Source organism: Vigna unguiculata, chromosome 3 (genome assembly GCF_037176805.1).
Source record: "Vigna unguiculata cultivar grain cowpea cultivar isolate G323 ecotype 2 chromosome 3, ASM3717680v1, whole genome shotgun sequence".
In the NCBI taxonomy this organism is placed as follows: domain Eukaryota; kingdom Viridiplantae; phylum Streptophyta; class Magnoliopsida; order Fabales; family Fabaceae; genus Vigna; species Vigna unguiculata.
The window spans coordinates 54,563,134-54,580,469 of record NC_140794.1 but is presented as its reverse complement, the minus strand read 5'-3'; the positions used below and the strand labels follow the sequence as shown (position 1 = coordinate 54,580,469).

General features: G+C 28.3%; 1 protein-coding gene across 1 annotated transcript; it reads right to left on the bottom strand.

Annotated features, from left to right (window-relative positions):
- Positions 1-5,323: 5,323 nt before the first annotated feature.
- LOC114178684 (AT-hook motif nuclear-localized protein 1-like) lies at positions 5,324-9,844 on the bottom strand. The gene is made up of 5 exons (XM_028064732.2): positions 8,973-9,844; positions 7,734-7,801; positions 7,128-7,259; positions 6,114-6,275; positions 5,324-5,925 (listed from the first exon to the last, which is right to left on the bottom strand). Exons 1-5 carry the CDS (start codon positions 9,370-9,372, stop codon positions 5,692-5,694), a joined length of 996 nt encoding a protein of 331 aa, XP_027920533.1. The 5' UTR covers positions 9,373-9,844; the 3' UTR covers positions 5,324-5,691.
- Between the last annotated feature and the right edge of the window lie 7,492 nt (positions 9,845-17,336).

The window sequence follows — 17,336 nt, the reverse complement described above, 5'->3', positions numbered from 1 at the left end:
AATTTTTATAAAATGATAAAAAATTACGGTAAAAAAAATAACATTATCAAATATCCAATATTAGGAGGATGGTTGGTTCTTCGATTTCAAATACTTTGAAATAAATTATAACTGTTTACATTTTAGATTAGAATACAAAATAAAATTTCATGAGAATGAAAACATTTAGTTAAATTTGCAAACATTAATGAAACCTAGTTGATAAAATTTAAAAATATTTTTGAAAAAATATAAAAGGAAAACAAATATTCAAATTAAAATATTTTAAATGTTTTTTTACTTCAATTTTTTAAATTCTAATGAATATTTTTTTATATACTAATAAAAGTTACAATACATCACTTGATAATAATGATGCAAATAACAAATAATAAATAAAATAATAAAATTTTAACATAGATCTTGTATCTTTTGAGCTTCAATATATGTTGGATGGTGATAAAAATATATTCATGGCAATTACATTAAATTTTTATATTGTAGTAAATAAAAGTTATTTATAAAATTATAGTGAAAAAATTACAGTATGATTAATAATGAGTTAGAAAATAAAAAAAATAATTAGATAAAATATATTGAAATAGTATTCTACATGATGAAAATAAACAACAAATAAAAATACTAAAAAAATTAACAAATGTGTGTCTTATAAACAATTTGAGAGATTATTGAAAGAAACCGCGTAAAGGAAAACAAATTGATGAATGATACCTTAGAGATCTAAGAAAACTTTTCAAATATCAACATATATACTCAATGGTCGAGAAATAACAAAAAATATTTTAGCGAAACAAAAAAGTTCTTCAAATTAAACAAAAATTAATAATAATAAGTAAAGAGTTTATATATATATATATATATATTACTTAGTAAATGAATGGTCTATGCTATTAAACACTTAAATTGAGAGTATTCAACATTCTCATGTTAAAGTAAAATATACAATAAATAAAAATATAAAAATAATAGAAATATTCAAATGAGAGACATAATTTTTTTTAATTGACATACATAATTTTAACATAACTACATACATGTTATGACAACATAAAAAATATATTGGGGATGCAAATGAGTTTCATGACAGACCAAATAATTAAAAGAAATAAAAAATAGAAAGTATATATATATATATATATATGTTTACTTAATTAATTATGAATATTTTAATAAATTAAACGGGAACGGTATGACGGGAATATGTATATCCTCGTATCCATATCCGATCAATGTGGAGATTTTCTATCAAAACAGAAACGAGTTTGGACAATATTCATAGAAATAGGTTTATTTGTTATCTCTACTCACTGTGATGCAAGTAAACATTGTGTATAAAAACATTTATTTTGTACACTTGCAGAAGTTAAAATACAATTTCTCTCAAATAATGTCTCTTTGGAATTTTGTGTATGAAAAAGTCCCCAAAGAAAACAACACGTTGGAAGCCGCATGGCGCTGTAGCTTGTAGCGAAGTATCCGCTTCAATGCCTACTAATTTCTTATCATTAATGCTTCGAGGCTTTCATTAGTTGCAACACAAATACACACTTTCCATCAATCTTTCCAAGAAATAATCCCCTACCCACTTCACTAAGAAAACAATCAAATATTGAACAAAAATTCCATATATATATATATATATACATTAGGACATTCGTACACAATCACATCAAAACATTATCACTAAATACTTTCTCTAGACATGGATGTGAATCTAGATAGGATACTAATACCTTTAATTTTGTGCGTGGGAATATTCATTCACAATTTAAGGTCATCAACCTCTTTTCAAGCGTATTTTGTGATTCACACGATAATTTTCGGCATTCTTGTTGGAACTCGCAAGCTATTTATCAGTTGAAAAGGTTTCAACTTTATTTTCTTCATTTTTTCTTATCTCTTAATTTTCAGTAAATTTTAAAATTAGTCCATTTCATTTAGTTTTTTTAATCATATTTTATCAGGTTTATTTGATATTTCGTACGCATTTCAAGATTGTATTTGAGTTATTTATATTGTTTGACACATTTTTATTTTAATGTCGAGAGTTCTTAGGAGAACTTTTTCCGAAATCTACTTCAATGGCTTCCATTCACTATGAAAAAGGAGGGAGAAGGATAATTTTCCTAGGAGACGAAGATGAAGAAGAAAGGATTCACACTAAAGGAAAAAAAGGAATGAATTTTAAACGTGCACACCACTTTGCTTTGATTATTGGATTTTAAAAACTTTCGCTTATATTTTCTCTATAAATAAGTTATTTAAAAAAATGAGAATAAGAGTTTTCACATAATAAGTTATTATGAATTATTTTTATCATAAATTGTGTGGAGCTCACAATGTATTAAGGACCGAAAGAAAAGTTAGTAAAGTAAATACTTAAATTTATAATGGAAAACATAAAATTATATTTAGTTTAACTTTTATAAAATTTATAATGAACTGAAAGTTTATGTCCATTAAAAATCTAATTTTTTTTCATAGAATTGGTATATCAAAGTTCAGCAAACATTTTAATTTAGTTTTGATTATCTCTTTAAGCAATAAATTATAAAATAATTCTTAATGTACGTTGAAGAATTGTAAATTTTTATCTATGTACACAAAATGTTTTTTCTTAATTTCTCTCAACAATATCTGCTAATGAAACATTCACATCAAGATCTTTTTAAAGAATGTACTTAAAATTGTTTTATGCAAACAACTTTATTTTAGAAAGATGGAGTGATAGTCTTTGTTTTGCAAAGTCTGCATCTTGTATCAGCCTATGATATACATGATAAAGAAAAGAAGTAATCATGCATGTCTTGTATTTGAGTAAATGCATAAATCACACACATCTAATGTTGGATGGACAACATTCAATGTGTCTATATTCTTGAACATGGTCAGAAAGACAAAGAAGATGTAAGAAATACAACCTCACAACTTCCAAAAATATTTGTAACGGATATTTTCATTTCAATTCTATATATAGTAGACTCTTGTGAACAAGGACAAACCTTAGCATGGTGTGACGACGATCATGCCCCTCCAAAAATTTTCAAATAAATAAACTAATATATAAATAAAAATAAAATTTTATAGATTTAATTTATTTAATATGGTTAAATATACTCTGAATCCCTAAAGGGAAATTGTAATTCTTTTATGTTCCAAACTTTGATACATTTTGATTTTTAACATTTAAAAATGAATGGACATAGTTGTGTTAATTTAATGACATTAAATTTATTTAACGTGTTAAACGAAATTCTTGATAAACATTTGAGCCTGAAAAAAATGTTAAATAGTGTAAGTAGTTTAAACATCAATCTAAAACATCATTTGACACGTTAACAAAATTCAACACAATTAGGTTAAAGTGACTATATTTATTCATTTTTTAAATTTGATGAACAAATTGTATCAATGTTTGGAGTAGAAAATAATTCCAATTTCGTGTAAGTTACCAGACAAAAACATTTTAACCCCATTTAGGATGTTTCATACCTTAAAAAAATTATATCTATTTTGGCATTCCCAAAATAATTTATGAAGATCTGTCACTGCTTTTGAAGAAAGATTAACAAAACTTTTATTAATCTTTAGCAATCCTTAACCCTAATGTGTGAGTCAAAGCACTATTTGTGTTCATAGCAACCTAAAAAAGTATTTATCATCTTGTATTCATATTAGAATTAGAAGGTTGTTCTCTTTCTATGAACAAAATATGTTATCGGTTAAATCAAACCTATCAAACCTATGTTTATCAAAGTGTTTTAATAGAAGTTGTTGGATAAAAATAATTCTCATACTTTGTCAAAAGTGATTGTATCCAAACAATTCTTATTACTTGGTCAAGAGTGATTATTGAATGTATAATTATTGTTTAGTAAGGAACTCTGGTCTAAGTTCTTAACTAAAAATTAAATTATTAATTCAATTTTAGAATTAGTACATATAAAGCTTTTAAAATAAAAATTGACAAAAGTAATCACATTTAATTATTGATAAAAAAGTTAAACAATAGATATTAAAAAGATTAAAATGAATACATAATGAGGAAAATTACTTAACAATGAGATTAAGAAGCTTACATAATAACAAATTGCAACATGAGACATAAAATTAATTTTTATTGTTCTCTTGACCAAATCTTTCTTTTCTTTTATGAGAATAAGCTTTGTATGGTTGACATATTTTTCTATCGTAGTTTTTATATCAAACAAATCAATATTATTATAAGTGGTTATGCTCTAGTCCTCTTCCCTTGTTCTTGAACTATGTTGTTTTTTTATCCTATTAGGTAATGCCCTAATAAACTTGTGTCGGGTGACGTCTCTAAATATGAAGACAATAAGTATCCATAGCAAAATCCATGCTTCTTTCGTGAAGAGTTATCCATAAAATATGCATACCATTTTGGTTTATCTCCCAAGAATATAATACAACTTTAAATATTTTAATTGTATCATACTTATAAATCTGCAACGTTCTTTAAACTTTCACTTTTCTTTTTCTATAGGTATCTTATTTATAATTAACATCCATCAAACTTTTGAGCTCGACTCCATCAAGATTTCAAAAATGTCTCGAACCTCTTCACAAACTGGTCGTGTTTTTCATCATAATCTCTTTTAAACTATTCTAACTCTTCTCCTTACCCTTTGATAAATCTTAAATGGCTTTGATAATATATATATAATTCTGTATATGAATAGGAGGCATCGCATCGCATGCATATCAATATAATTACACGAACTATAGTGGGAGAGGCCAAGTGGGTGACAAATTCAGATAGAGACATGGACCGAACAAGTTACTTATTTGTACAATTAAACTAATCCAACTAGTGGGTTTGGCTCAAAACATCACTCTCAAACAACTTCCCTTCCTTTCAAATTTTATATTATACCCACAAAAACAATAAAACAAAAACTAGTGTAAACCAACCTGAGAGTAGAGTTGAGATGTCAAACCAAGGTTCAACAAACATTTATATATCCATATACAATACAAGACAATAGATTTACGTTACGTGCACCAAGGTATGGCCTTTGACAAAATTTAAAGTAGTCTAAATCAAATGCCAAACCCAGCTTCACGGCACATTATGTACATATATAAGACAATATGGCCGTTGACGACAGAACACCCTAGATTCTCGGAAGAGAGATAAATCATAGAAAGAAAAAACTAAGCTGTCCGAGAATTTATTCAGACACACGCACACAGCGTGTTTATAGTAAGATTGAAAGGTAGAAGAAAACAACGTCCTATACGTTACTATTATTGGTTAACATGGAGACTAAAATTTAAATTATTAACTGATAAGGTGTAGTGTAAATTAATTAGGACTGATATCATACTCAAATTCGGAATATTAATTGTCTTAATAGCAAGCAATAGCATGGATTGCACAATCTATCACTCGAAAGGAAGATGGATTGTGAGGAATAACTATGAAAGTGTTATTCATGACACAATGTCTGCATTAAAAGCATACCTAATCAGCCAACTGAACTCAAATTCTACAAGAACATGAACCTGGTAAACCTCTGAAAACAATGCTGGTACCGATACACAGTGAAGAAGATTACAGACACAACAAACAAGGATAGAAGAGCAACAACTAGGAATCCTCCCATTACAATGTTGTCAGCAGCAAATGCATGTGAAAGTGCAGATAGAATGAACTCTAGGAATTAGTTACCCTGCTGGAAGCGACACGTTAATGTCAGCTGGCTTATTCTTGGCCTCTGCTGCTGGCATAGCAGACCAAGTTTCTCCGCGGATGGAAGTTGCTGATGATAGAATTGGTATTGGATCAAGAGTGGAGATGGGAACAACTGCTGCTGCTGTCACACTTGATATAACTTCATGTTTCTGTTTTCTTGGCTTCTGTTCATGTTGGTTTCCTGCCAGAAAACTTCCTACCACTACCTGATACATATCAGTTAATTGGAAAATAAGAATGGTCAGAATGGTATAAAACTTGTCATTGAATACTAAATTATCATCTAGTACATGAAACTTGAAACTAAATTGTTGTTACAATTCATCCAAACAAATTCTATGCATACTTCATTGTTAAAAAGAAAGAGGAATAAATCTGTGAATTGAAAACGTACCTGCACAGGACTTGCAGCTACTAATAAACCAGCTACTCCTCCACCTACAACACGTCCATCAGGGCTTGCCAAAGATACACTCATGCCACCGGATCTGCTTCGTGTTCCTCCACTTTCACTGGGCATGAATGAGCCAGATAAAGACAGAATTTCAAACCGTCCCTGTGGAAACAGCAGCAAGAGAGATTGGATTTCTTCGTGTTAGGAACGCTAATTAAGTGCTATGTGATACTTCAAATATGAATGCAGAATGAAAAGAAGTCATCCGGTGGAGCTAGAGTTTTGACTTTGTTTGATGAAACTATTGACAGTAATCAGTAGCAGTAACCAAGAGTAACCAACTCAACAACGTACCCAAAGGCAAAAACAAAGAAAATAAAGGACATGCTAGAAATCAAATGCAAAAAACAAAGTTCAGATAGGCAGGAGTGGTAGCATTATTTAACAGTGCAGAGTCAATAAAACTGCTCAGAGACCCTCAAACATATTGTTTTTTACCGGTTAATCATCAAGTTGATATAGTGTGCTAACGTAGCAACGGATCCGAAAATTTCAAACAGGGAAAAAAAAAACACAGCAAAGTTTACATTCTAATCACACAACAACAGGTATATTTTAACATATATCACAAAACATAACTTGGGACAGCAAATAATACGAAAGAGGGAGATATCAGCATTAGAAACATCCAGATCCATCCTTTTAATAGTTACACTTCTAATCATAAAAAAAATGAAACATCACCATTAAGTATAAACTACACAGCTAAAATTTAGAGCATTATAATAATAAGAGGAAGGAACAACATAGAAATAGGTTATCAGCAAATATTTGTAGTATGTATTTTTCTGAAAAAGAGTAAATGCAAATTCAATAATCGGGCGGATAACAGTAGCTGACATATAAAGTTTCCTCAACGAATGTTACTAAGAAATAAAAAAAAATAACTAAAAATAAATTAAATATTTTGTTCATGGAATAAAATGATACTATCAAATTACAGAAATGTTTCACCTCATATGTCAATGTGCCCCCAGAAGAATCGGGCTGACGAAGTGTGACACTTGATATGACACCATTAGCTGAAAGAATGCATATAGCTCGAGGCCCTTGCTGAGAAAATGATATTACCTTCATAGTCACATCCTAAGATAACAAAAACAAACCAATTCTTTCTTGTCAACCATCATAACAAATATTTTTCACTTATCACAGTAAACAACAAAATGAACATAATCATTCCTGGAAACTAACAAGCTGAAGTATGCTCTCTCTCTCTCTCTATTCTCTTTCTCATTCTTTTGATAATTAATGGTTCATCTTTCATACAATTATCACTTTGTATGGCAAAAGGCATGCAACATATGTTAAAGTCAGAGAGAATGAGGCCAAAGAAAAAGTGAAAAACGGACCACAGGGGAAACATTTGAAGGAGGGAGGAGAAATAAAAGTAATAGATACAATGATTATTTTCGGTGGAATTTTTGTTTCAAACCAAGAAAATGACAGATATATTATTCCAGCAATAATTTTGGCTACTCCCTGACCATGAATGCGAGAAATGTTATTTTGCATTGCATAAGATGAGCAAAACAAGTAACAGATATTTCTGACGCTTACCTCCCCAGAATTAACAGTGATGATATGGGGAGTGAAATTAGCACCAACTGAGCATGCAACCCATTCACCTGAATAAGGGTAGAAAAAAAATTATCAATAAAATTGGAAATGAGAAAGTCTCGGTTTCTATTAAAAGGCGTTTTAAATATAGGCCAAATAAAGAATGACAAATATTTATATCAGATTTTCCATCTAAAAAGTTGAAACATTATATTGTCATAGATTGAGGAATAATGTTGATAGCGCATGTTATGAACTACTTATAAATTTCATTTTAAAACTCAGCATAATGTTGGTTAAATAAATGATACAAGTCTTCAGACATTTATCGTGTATCCAATACATATGAAATATCATATTATTACCATCTTATACACAGAAACTACCTTCACGAAGCCTAGACTATTGAAATTTATACCTCTTTACTTTTTTAGAGATGGAACAGAAAAATAGAGGTCCTGATTAATACGTTTACAGTGTGAGCAAAGAGTTTGTTTCCCATTTAAATCTGAGAATAATATTAGGTGGGTGTGCATGAGTGTGTACATATATATATCCCAAGAAGCAAACAAAGCTGGTGATCGAGAAAGAAGGACCACGTAATAGCATTGCATCATGTATGAACTAAGAAGTAGTAAATAGCGTTGGTTGATGTGAGAAGACCAAAAGGAGGACCTGATGTCAACTTGGACTTTGGACCTCACCTCTTGCCAAACAACACACACTCACTCAATGCACAACAATATTAAAGTCCTTCCATCACTCTACCCCTAGAAAGCAACACCCACAACACACACACATAACCACAAAAACCAAATAACTAAAAAAAATAAAAAATCAGCATTTTTACTTTTCCTCCTATAAGTCCAGATGGTAGTACCTAACATAGTACCTAGAAAGATTTGGTTTGGTTTGGTTTGGGTTCCTACGATCATGTTTGAACTGCAAAAACGACAGGCATAACGAGATTCCACCGTCCCATACCGACCCACAAAGCTAACTCACTTTTCAGGACAACAATTACCCTAACTTAGGTCATCCAATCAATCAAAGGTCCCACACTGTCAATGTGACTCTGCCTCACTCTCATTCCACTTCTCCCTATAACCCAATTTTTCATTTTTCATTTTCCATTTTCCAACACCAAAATCCTACTCACAACAAAATATACCACCACCTCAACTCAAACTACTTTTTTCCTTTCAAAATAAACTCAAACCAAAAAGATTTGTTTATTACCTAAATTCTCCAACTCAAATTTGGCTTTGCTCACGGAACTCGTTGGTTTTATCTTTCCACGCTTCTCCGACGAGAAATCGATCACCGGCGGCAACGGAGCGGAGGAAGATATCGGCTTCGGAGACAGCGCCATGGTCACCGAGCCGTCCGGTGCGTACTTTCTCGGACGCCCTCTCTTCTTTTTAGCTGGCATCGTCGTCGCCGGCAACGCTTCCATCGCCACCGTGTGCGGTAGTTGTGGTTGTGCCGGAGGAGCACTCCCCGCCGTCGCCGGAATTTGCGTCGTGGATCCGCTTGCGGGAGCTGGGTTGTCGGTCCTCGGAGCTACATGGTAATCCGACGGAGCATCCGATCCCACCACCGTAACGCCGCCGCTGCTAACACCGCCACTTGACTCCATGTTCAAACACTTGTGAAGTAGCAGTCACACATAACATAAACTAAAATCACGCATCAGTATCTCATTTTTTTTCCTCAACAATTCGATCACCCCAACTCCTCCTCTCTACTATGCTGGGAAAAAAATATTTTAGAAAATACGAAGATTTATGCAAGAAAAATGAGAAAATCAAATTAAAAGTCTGAGGAGCTGAGCATAAAACAAGATGTGAAAAATCTGCAGCTTTGCACCCTTTGCATAAATTTTGTGGTTAAAATAAATTAGTAGGATTGGATGAAACTGGAAAAATAAAAATGATGAGCTGAAATTTTGTTGAGAAAATAATGAGTTTTGATAAATATAGATGGGGGAAATATTGTGCAGAAAGAAAGAGTGAAATTTGAAATATTTTGAGTTTCCAAGGGAAATGAAAATGGGCAGATAAAATGAATCTTTGTTTTTGTGATCAGGTAATTGGGTTCCTAACTTTCCTAAGACTGTCCAAATTGAGATTAAAAAATTATAGGGAAGGAAAAGGAGATATACTGAACAGGAGCATTAAAAATGATTTTAGTGAATTAATATTTAATTGGGAAATAATATTTTAAGGGAAATAATTATTTGGTTTTGGTTGGAATCTGGTGGAGAAATGTATAAAATAGTATTAAAGTTGTTGGGAGGGGCTTTCTTTTTCTTTCCCCCATTTAAAAATATATAATAATGTGTGAATATGGACAAAGGAGAAAAAAAAAATAAAGAAAAAATAAAGAAAAGAATCACCACACGTTACCATATGATTTTATTAGGTGAATGAAAAAGTAAAATAGGTTGCCATGAACCAAAGAAACTACCCTCCAAAGGAAAGGGAAGGCATGCTAGAGAGTCTCTCAAGGCAACCCATGAATGACAATATCATAATACCTATTACCCAATTACTCTCACTCCATCTTATTTCATTTTAAAACATAAATCATATCCACCTGTAACAATTCAAATTATACAAACAAATAAATTAATCATTACTTCATCAATTTTCTTTATTGAGTTTGTATGCATTCAGTGTTGTTATATTTTAAATAATTTGATTAGAAGAAGAGAAACGTACGTTTTAAACTAAACCGAAATTTTCATTTTAAAATATTCTAATTTTTGTTTCTGAAATAAATAAAAAATTAAAGTGCAACTTGTTCTAATCTTAATTGAGATGAGTTTTAAAATATGTTACCTAAATACAGAGGTAAGTTTAGGAATGTAATATCAAGAAATGAGTAGTAAAAAAAGAAAAGAGAAAATAAAACGAAAAGGAACCGTGACCCGCACTTCCGCTTTTTTCACGCTTAAACAAAACTTTATTTATGAGTGGAATAAATTGTAAAGCAAGACATTCATAAATTCCCCCTCCACTTAGAAAGGAAAGTTAATTTGAGAAAGATATACATGACACCATGAAACCAATAAATTAAAAAAATTAAAATAAAAATAAAAACAGTACAATAAACAGTGACTCTGCTTCTTTGCTTCTTCCAAGTTCCAGTATTTGCCTATCACAAACTGCTGCTTTTCCACTTTCAAATCTAACTATTGACCAAATCCACCACTTTTTCTAAATATTTCTATAATACTTTTTTAGGATAAGAACATAACTTAATTCACATAGAAGTTGTGGATTTTTATCATCTAAAAACTATTAAATGATTTATTGGTTTGGTATCAATAGTCACGCGTTGACAATTAGCTCTTATATATATTTTTAGTTTACTCACATATATAAAATAACATATTTTCCATACATTAAATTAAAATTGTAAAAAACAAAATCATTAGTCATAAAATAAAATTTAGAGTTAAATATGTTTTTTTTTTCTTGAAGTTTTAGTGAATTTTGGAATTAGTTCTTTTTCGAATATTTATACCAATTTAGTCATTCATCTTTAGAAATGCGTAAATTTAGTCTTTCTTACCAAATTTTATTAAGTTTATTTAACATTTTAAACGCATTATATGATAATATTTGAGTTAACATTGAAGCGAAAATGTGTTAAATGTGTTAAATGGTATAAATAATTCAAATATTATCGTGAAATACACTTGAAACATCAGATAAACTTAACAAAATTTGATTAAAATGACTAAATTCACGTATTTTTAAATATAAATGACTAAATTGATCAAAATTTTTTAAGATAAACTAATTTCAAATTTCACTAAAACTTGAGAACCAAAACCATATTTAACCCTAAAATTTATTATATCTACCGTATAAAAATTGGGTTAACAAACTTTTAAGTGTAGGAACCAATTTGAATAACAAACACGAATTTTTATATCATAAGATAGTTTTAAGTAGACCGTATTTTTTTTTTTTCGAAGGTTAGAAATACAACTTTTATTTTCTCAAACTGTATTCAATATGATTTTGCCTCAAAAGTATACATATACAAAACAATGATGATCTATGATAATTAAATACACTTCCCTAATTTTGAGTACAGTTTACTCCTAAAACTTTCTTTAATAAATATATTATAGTACTAGTGATTAATCTTAAAATAAAATAAATAGATAGATAGGTGTTGTGTTGAGTCTAAACTAAGTAGATCATGTGCTTAAACAACCACTGGTTGTTAGTGGTCGCACATGGTGGACTATAAAATTGAGTGTCACTTCTCTTTAATGCTGTTAATTATCTTTTCCCAACAAAATGCATATTTTAAGAGTATAGTGGAATCGTGCCTGTTTGAAACTAGGAGATTAGAACAAAAAAAAAATTATTGTGTACAGGGAAATAACTTATCAATCCACAGTTTTTTTTTTCTTCATAATTAAGGCTGATTATTCATTAAATCTATACACATTATTATTATTATTATTTTCATATTTTTTTCCAATCTTATCATTTAGCTATACTTTTGTATATAAAATTATTTATATATAATTTTTTTAATTATAACAATAACAATACTATTGATGTATAAAAAGATTTTTTGGTATTCATATTTATTTTTAATTTTATTTTTATGTACACAATAAATAAAATTTATTTACAATAATAATTGTAATAATAATTTTATTATTTTTTGTTATTGAACACATACACGTAATTCATATATTTTTATAGCAGCGTTTATTATAATGATTGTTTCAAGTAGATTGTAGGAGTAACTAACGAAAGTATAAAAAATCAAGAACTGTATTTAAATTTTATGTATTTCCAAATTTCATAAATCAGAATCTACAAAAGTTAAAACATGGCAGAATCTACAATACGTCAGACTCATTTCTGCTAATTTAATATGGAGTATCAAAATTTGAAATTTAATAAAGATTGTATAAGATTACAAAATTTAGAATATATTTCATGGAATGAAATATGTTTCATTGAATACGTTATGTTAATTTAAATTTAAATATGGTAATTAATTAAATTCAAACAATAATTAGGGAGGAAAAATATTTAATACGAAAAAATCACATAACTTAAGAGAAAAAAGGTATTTTTCAAGAAGGAAAAAAACTTTGATTTCAATCATGAGTATTTAGATAATTGATGGCGGTTTACTATAGGAGAACGAATAAAATGATTGAGAAGTAGTGTCTTCGTTCTCATGTGTAATAAAATAATCCAATTTCACATGCTCTAAGAACTCCAATAAATTATCCTTTATAGAGTGCAAGACGTCAATACATTTTAACAATAAGTTTTAAAATATATAAAAATTATAACAAAAATTAATTATTAAAAATTTAGTTTTTTAAAATATTTTCTTTATGTATTCTTTCAAGGTTGAAATAAATTATAGAAATTTTATATATTAAATTGCAAAAACGTGTGTAGATCGTATTATTTAAGGTTCTGGATTTAGATTTAATTTATTTTTTGGGTATAATTAATTGTAAATTAACTGTTATTATTATATTATTATTATTGAATGGATAATTAAGAAAAAACGCTATTATATAATTAAACCTTTAAGAACTTATCTCAATAGTTTGAAATAGTGAAAAAGGACTATCAAGATATTGTTAACAAAATATGTTCCAATTTAGGTAAGAGAAACTAAGAGTCATTTTATGTGATCATGTTTGTTTTGGAATACATGGTTTGTGGAGAAACTATAGTTATAAAACTATGTTTTTTAACGAAAAAAAGAAAAAAAGTTAAATCATTTTATTGGTTCCTATATTTTAGGAAGATCTCAATAAGATCTTTTTTGTCTATTAAATTAGGTTCTTATTTTGAAAAATTTGTTATAATGAGGTTTTTTCTATTAGTAGTTTACTAAGTGTGTTAACTATGTGTCATGTGTCAGCACGTAATTTTTTTTTTAATTTTTTTATATTTCTTTTAAAAATAATAAAAATTGTCACGTATCAAGCTGACGTTATGTCACATGATAGAGGCAGTATAATGTAGCAACGACAATGTTACGTGTCACTATCGGATGCGCAGTGTGTCACTATTGAATGTGAAAGTTCTCAATGTAGTCTTTGTATTTATTATTTTGTCTTAATTTGGTCCAAATTTTGCATTGTCACTGTCATATCACACTATCTTTTCCACGTGACACAAAAGTATATCCATTGTAAATCAATTAGTAATTTCATTGGAAAGTTTGTCCCTAAAATGACGTCAATTTTTCCACCAAATCTAACAAGGAGTGTGTTATAAATTAGATGAATATGGTTAAAAAGAAGAAAAATGAGTACAAAGAATAAAAGGAGGAGGAGGAAGGAGGAAGGAGAAGAAGGAAGAGAATGAAAAAAAAATGTCGGTAACTATTAATAAATAATTACCGATGAAACATGTTTGTGATTGTCGATAATTACCGACCGATAATTACATATGGATTTAAATTGTCATTAATTACAAAAATATAATTATCAACATATTTTTACATAAATACCAAAAGATAATTGACAACAAATTTTATGATTCGTCGGTAAAAATTTATTAACAAACATTTTACTAACATATTTTTAGTCATTAATAATGTATTTTATCAGTGAATTTTTGTGTTTAACAACCAGTTTTATCCATCCATAAATTCTATTTTTCTTATGATGTTTAGTACAATTATTATTTTAATACCACATTTAATATTCTATATAATATATATATATATATATATATATATATTGTAAAAAACCTAGAAAAAAAATCGTATGTAATCTCCTTCTCACTATCACCTCTTCATTATTACATGTAACATTACTGTAATAAATAAGTCCTTCTATCTTTCAAAACATACTTATTAGTGTGAGATAATAATTTAAATAATCATCACTTTCGATTAGGGATGTCAACGGGGCAGATAGAGTACAGGTAGTAGTTCTCCCATACCTTACCCGTTGGATAAATGTTCGTCTCGTACCGGTACGCATATCCGTCAGATATCCGTTATGCGGGTACGCGCCTATTTTTTTTTCATATTCGCAGGTATCCACGGGTACCCGCGGGTATTTACAAAATTATTTTAAAAAATATTTAATCATAAATTCAAATAAAATAAAATAAAATACATCACTGTCATAAATTTTAAATAAAGTTCAAATAAACTCAAGTTCATACAAGTCCAAATAATTATAAAAGTAAATATAAAATGATGTCCAACACAATGAAAATTCTTTAATTAGTGTTTTGATCAATAAGCCCACTTTCTCCGATTGATTCCTAAAAAATAAGGGCAATGATAATTTTGACTACTAAATTTTGACAACTTTCTCTTACGACATTATGTGTCATCTTTTAAGTGGTTTTGGAAGATTGAGAATGAGAAAAATAAAAAATGAAAAACTACTTAAAAGATGACACTTTAGGTTGTAAGAGAAAATTGTCAAAATTTAGTAGTAAAAAAATCATTTTCCAAAAAATAAACAAAATAAACCAATAATAAACCTCAATTGCCACGTGCCAAATATTCTTATTTTGATTCCACCATTTGACAACAAGCATACCATAAACGTCATTGTCTATATAGGATTTGATGTATATGCCTAATTTTAGAAAAAGGAAAGAGGAGAATGTTAAGGGGTGTAACTGGAAGAAGACAACGTATCAATACTTAAAGCTGAAAGAGTGAAGATAGAAGACAAGATATGCAGCTTAGAAAAAATTAGGTCAGAATATTTTTTACTAATATATGTATGTATGTGTATATATATATATATATATATATATATATATATATATATATATATATATATATATATATGAGGGTATTTTTGTGAATTAAAATTTAGCAGGTACGGATATCCACAAATACAGATATTATGATATCCGTATCCGCAGCTAGCGGGTATTCATTTTTAATATTTATTTTTTATTCATTGCAGGTTTTATTCGTGATACCCACGAGTGTATGGATATTTTTTACATCCCAACTCTCAATATAGTATATTGTAAAGACATATGTTTATGTATCGATTCATGAACAAATGTAACATTCGAAAAAATATGTTATATATAAATCAAATATTATAACATGCATTAGTATCTAAAATTAAATTGTTCTTAACATTAATATTTGGACAACAGTCAATCATTTTTAATATTTTTTATTAATGTGAATAGTGACTTCAATAAACTTAATAGTGATTTCTTTCTTTCTTTTATATATATATATATATATGTATATATATATATATATATATATGTATATATGTATATATATATATACATATATACATATATATATATATATATACATATATATATATATATATATATATATATATAAACCTTTCGGTTTGATTTTTTATATACTATTGAACTATTCCTCTCTTCTTTTCACACATAATACAATATACTCTTAAAATTTTGGATCTTGTTATTCGAGTCATCTTTCAATTGTTTTAAAAAAGTCATCTTTCAATTTAATTTAAACTAATAGGTGATTTAACCTATTATCGAAGTTTTCACACGTAGGGATCATTATCAAACCTAGATTTAAAGTATATATAATTATCATCAATTGGTAAGGTATTTAATTATCAAATAAGTTTGAGGAGAATTACACACAAAATTTTGCCATGTATAAATTAGAGTACGACGACTATGTATGTTACCCAATCTTATTCAAACACGGATGTTATATTAAATTGTTTTATAACTGGAATTTGAGTGTTTTAAAATAGTTTTTAGTTAAGTTCGAAAATTCATTTTACAATTAATAATTTAATAATATTTTAAATTTTCTATAATTTATATTATATTTTACATTAAATGATGTTTTTTACTGATTTTTCATAATTATAATAACATTCATGACGTATTAGCTTGCAAAATAAATTTATAATAAAATATAAATTCAAATCAACTGAATTACGACTATAATAAGTTTATACACATGGATACCAAATAAAAAAAAATACAAATATTAGAGTAACTATCAAACATATTGTAATATTTATGCCTTTTATTTTATTACGATGTACACAATTCTATAAATGATTAAAAAAGTTGCAATAAAGTTGAAAATGTTTTTAAACAATTTTTAGTGAAGTCACCAAAAAAGAAATATATTAAAGTAATTAGGATGCGATAAGAACGAACTAGATTTTTGTGCTTTTATTAAAACCATAAAAATATTATATTAGGTGACGAGTATTGATTGCACACTAGCTTTCCGCAACTATACGTTTTTTAATTGAATTGCTTTCTTGTTTTCATTGGTTATGTATTATTCTGCGTTTGCCCTCAAACTTTCAACCTCTTTTTATTTATTTATTTATATTACAAGATGATAATAATAATTATTATATTTTAGTTGATAAAGGACCTAACTTATAAAAGCGAAAGATGATTAAAAAATTATATAAGTTGGCAGGTGTGACATGGGAAAAATTACCCTTCCAATTTACAGGCAATGAATGAGGATTAAGGACACCTTAGTCAGTGGAGGTCTTTGTCACACCAAATATGGCCTTTTAATACTTTCAAAAATAATTTACTATTTTCTATACGCATTCTTACATTAATATATATA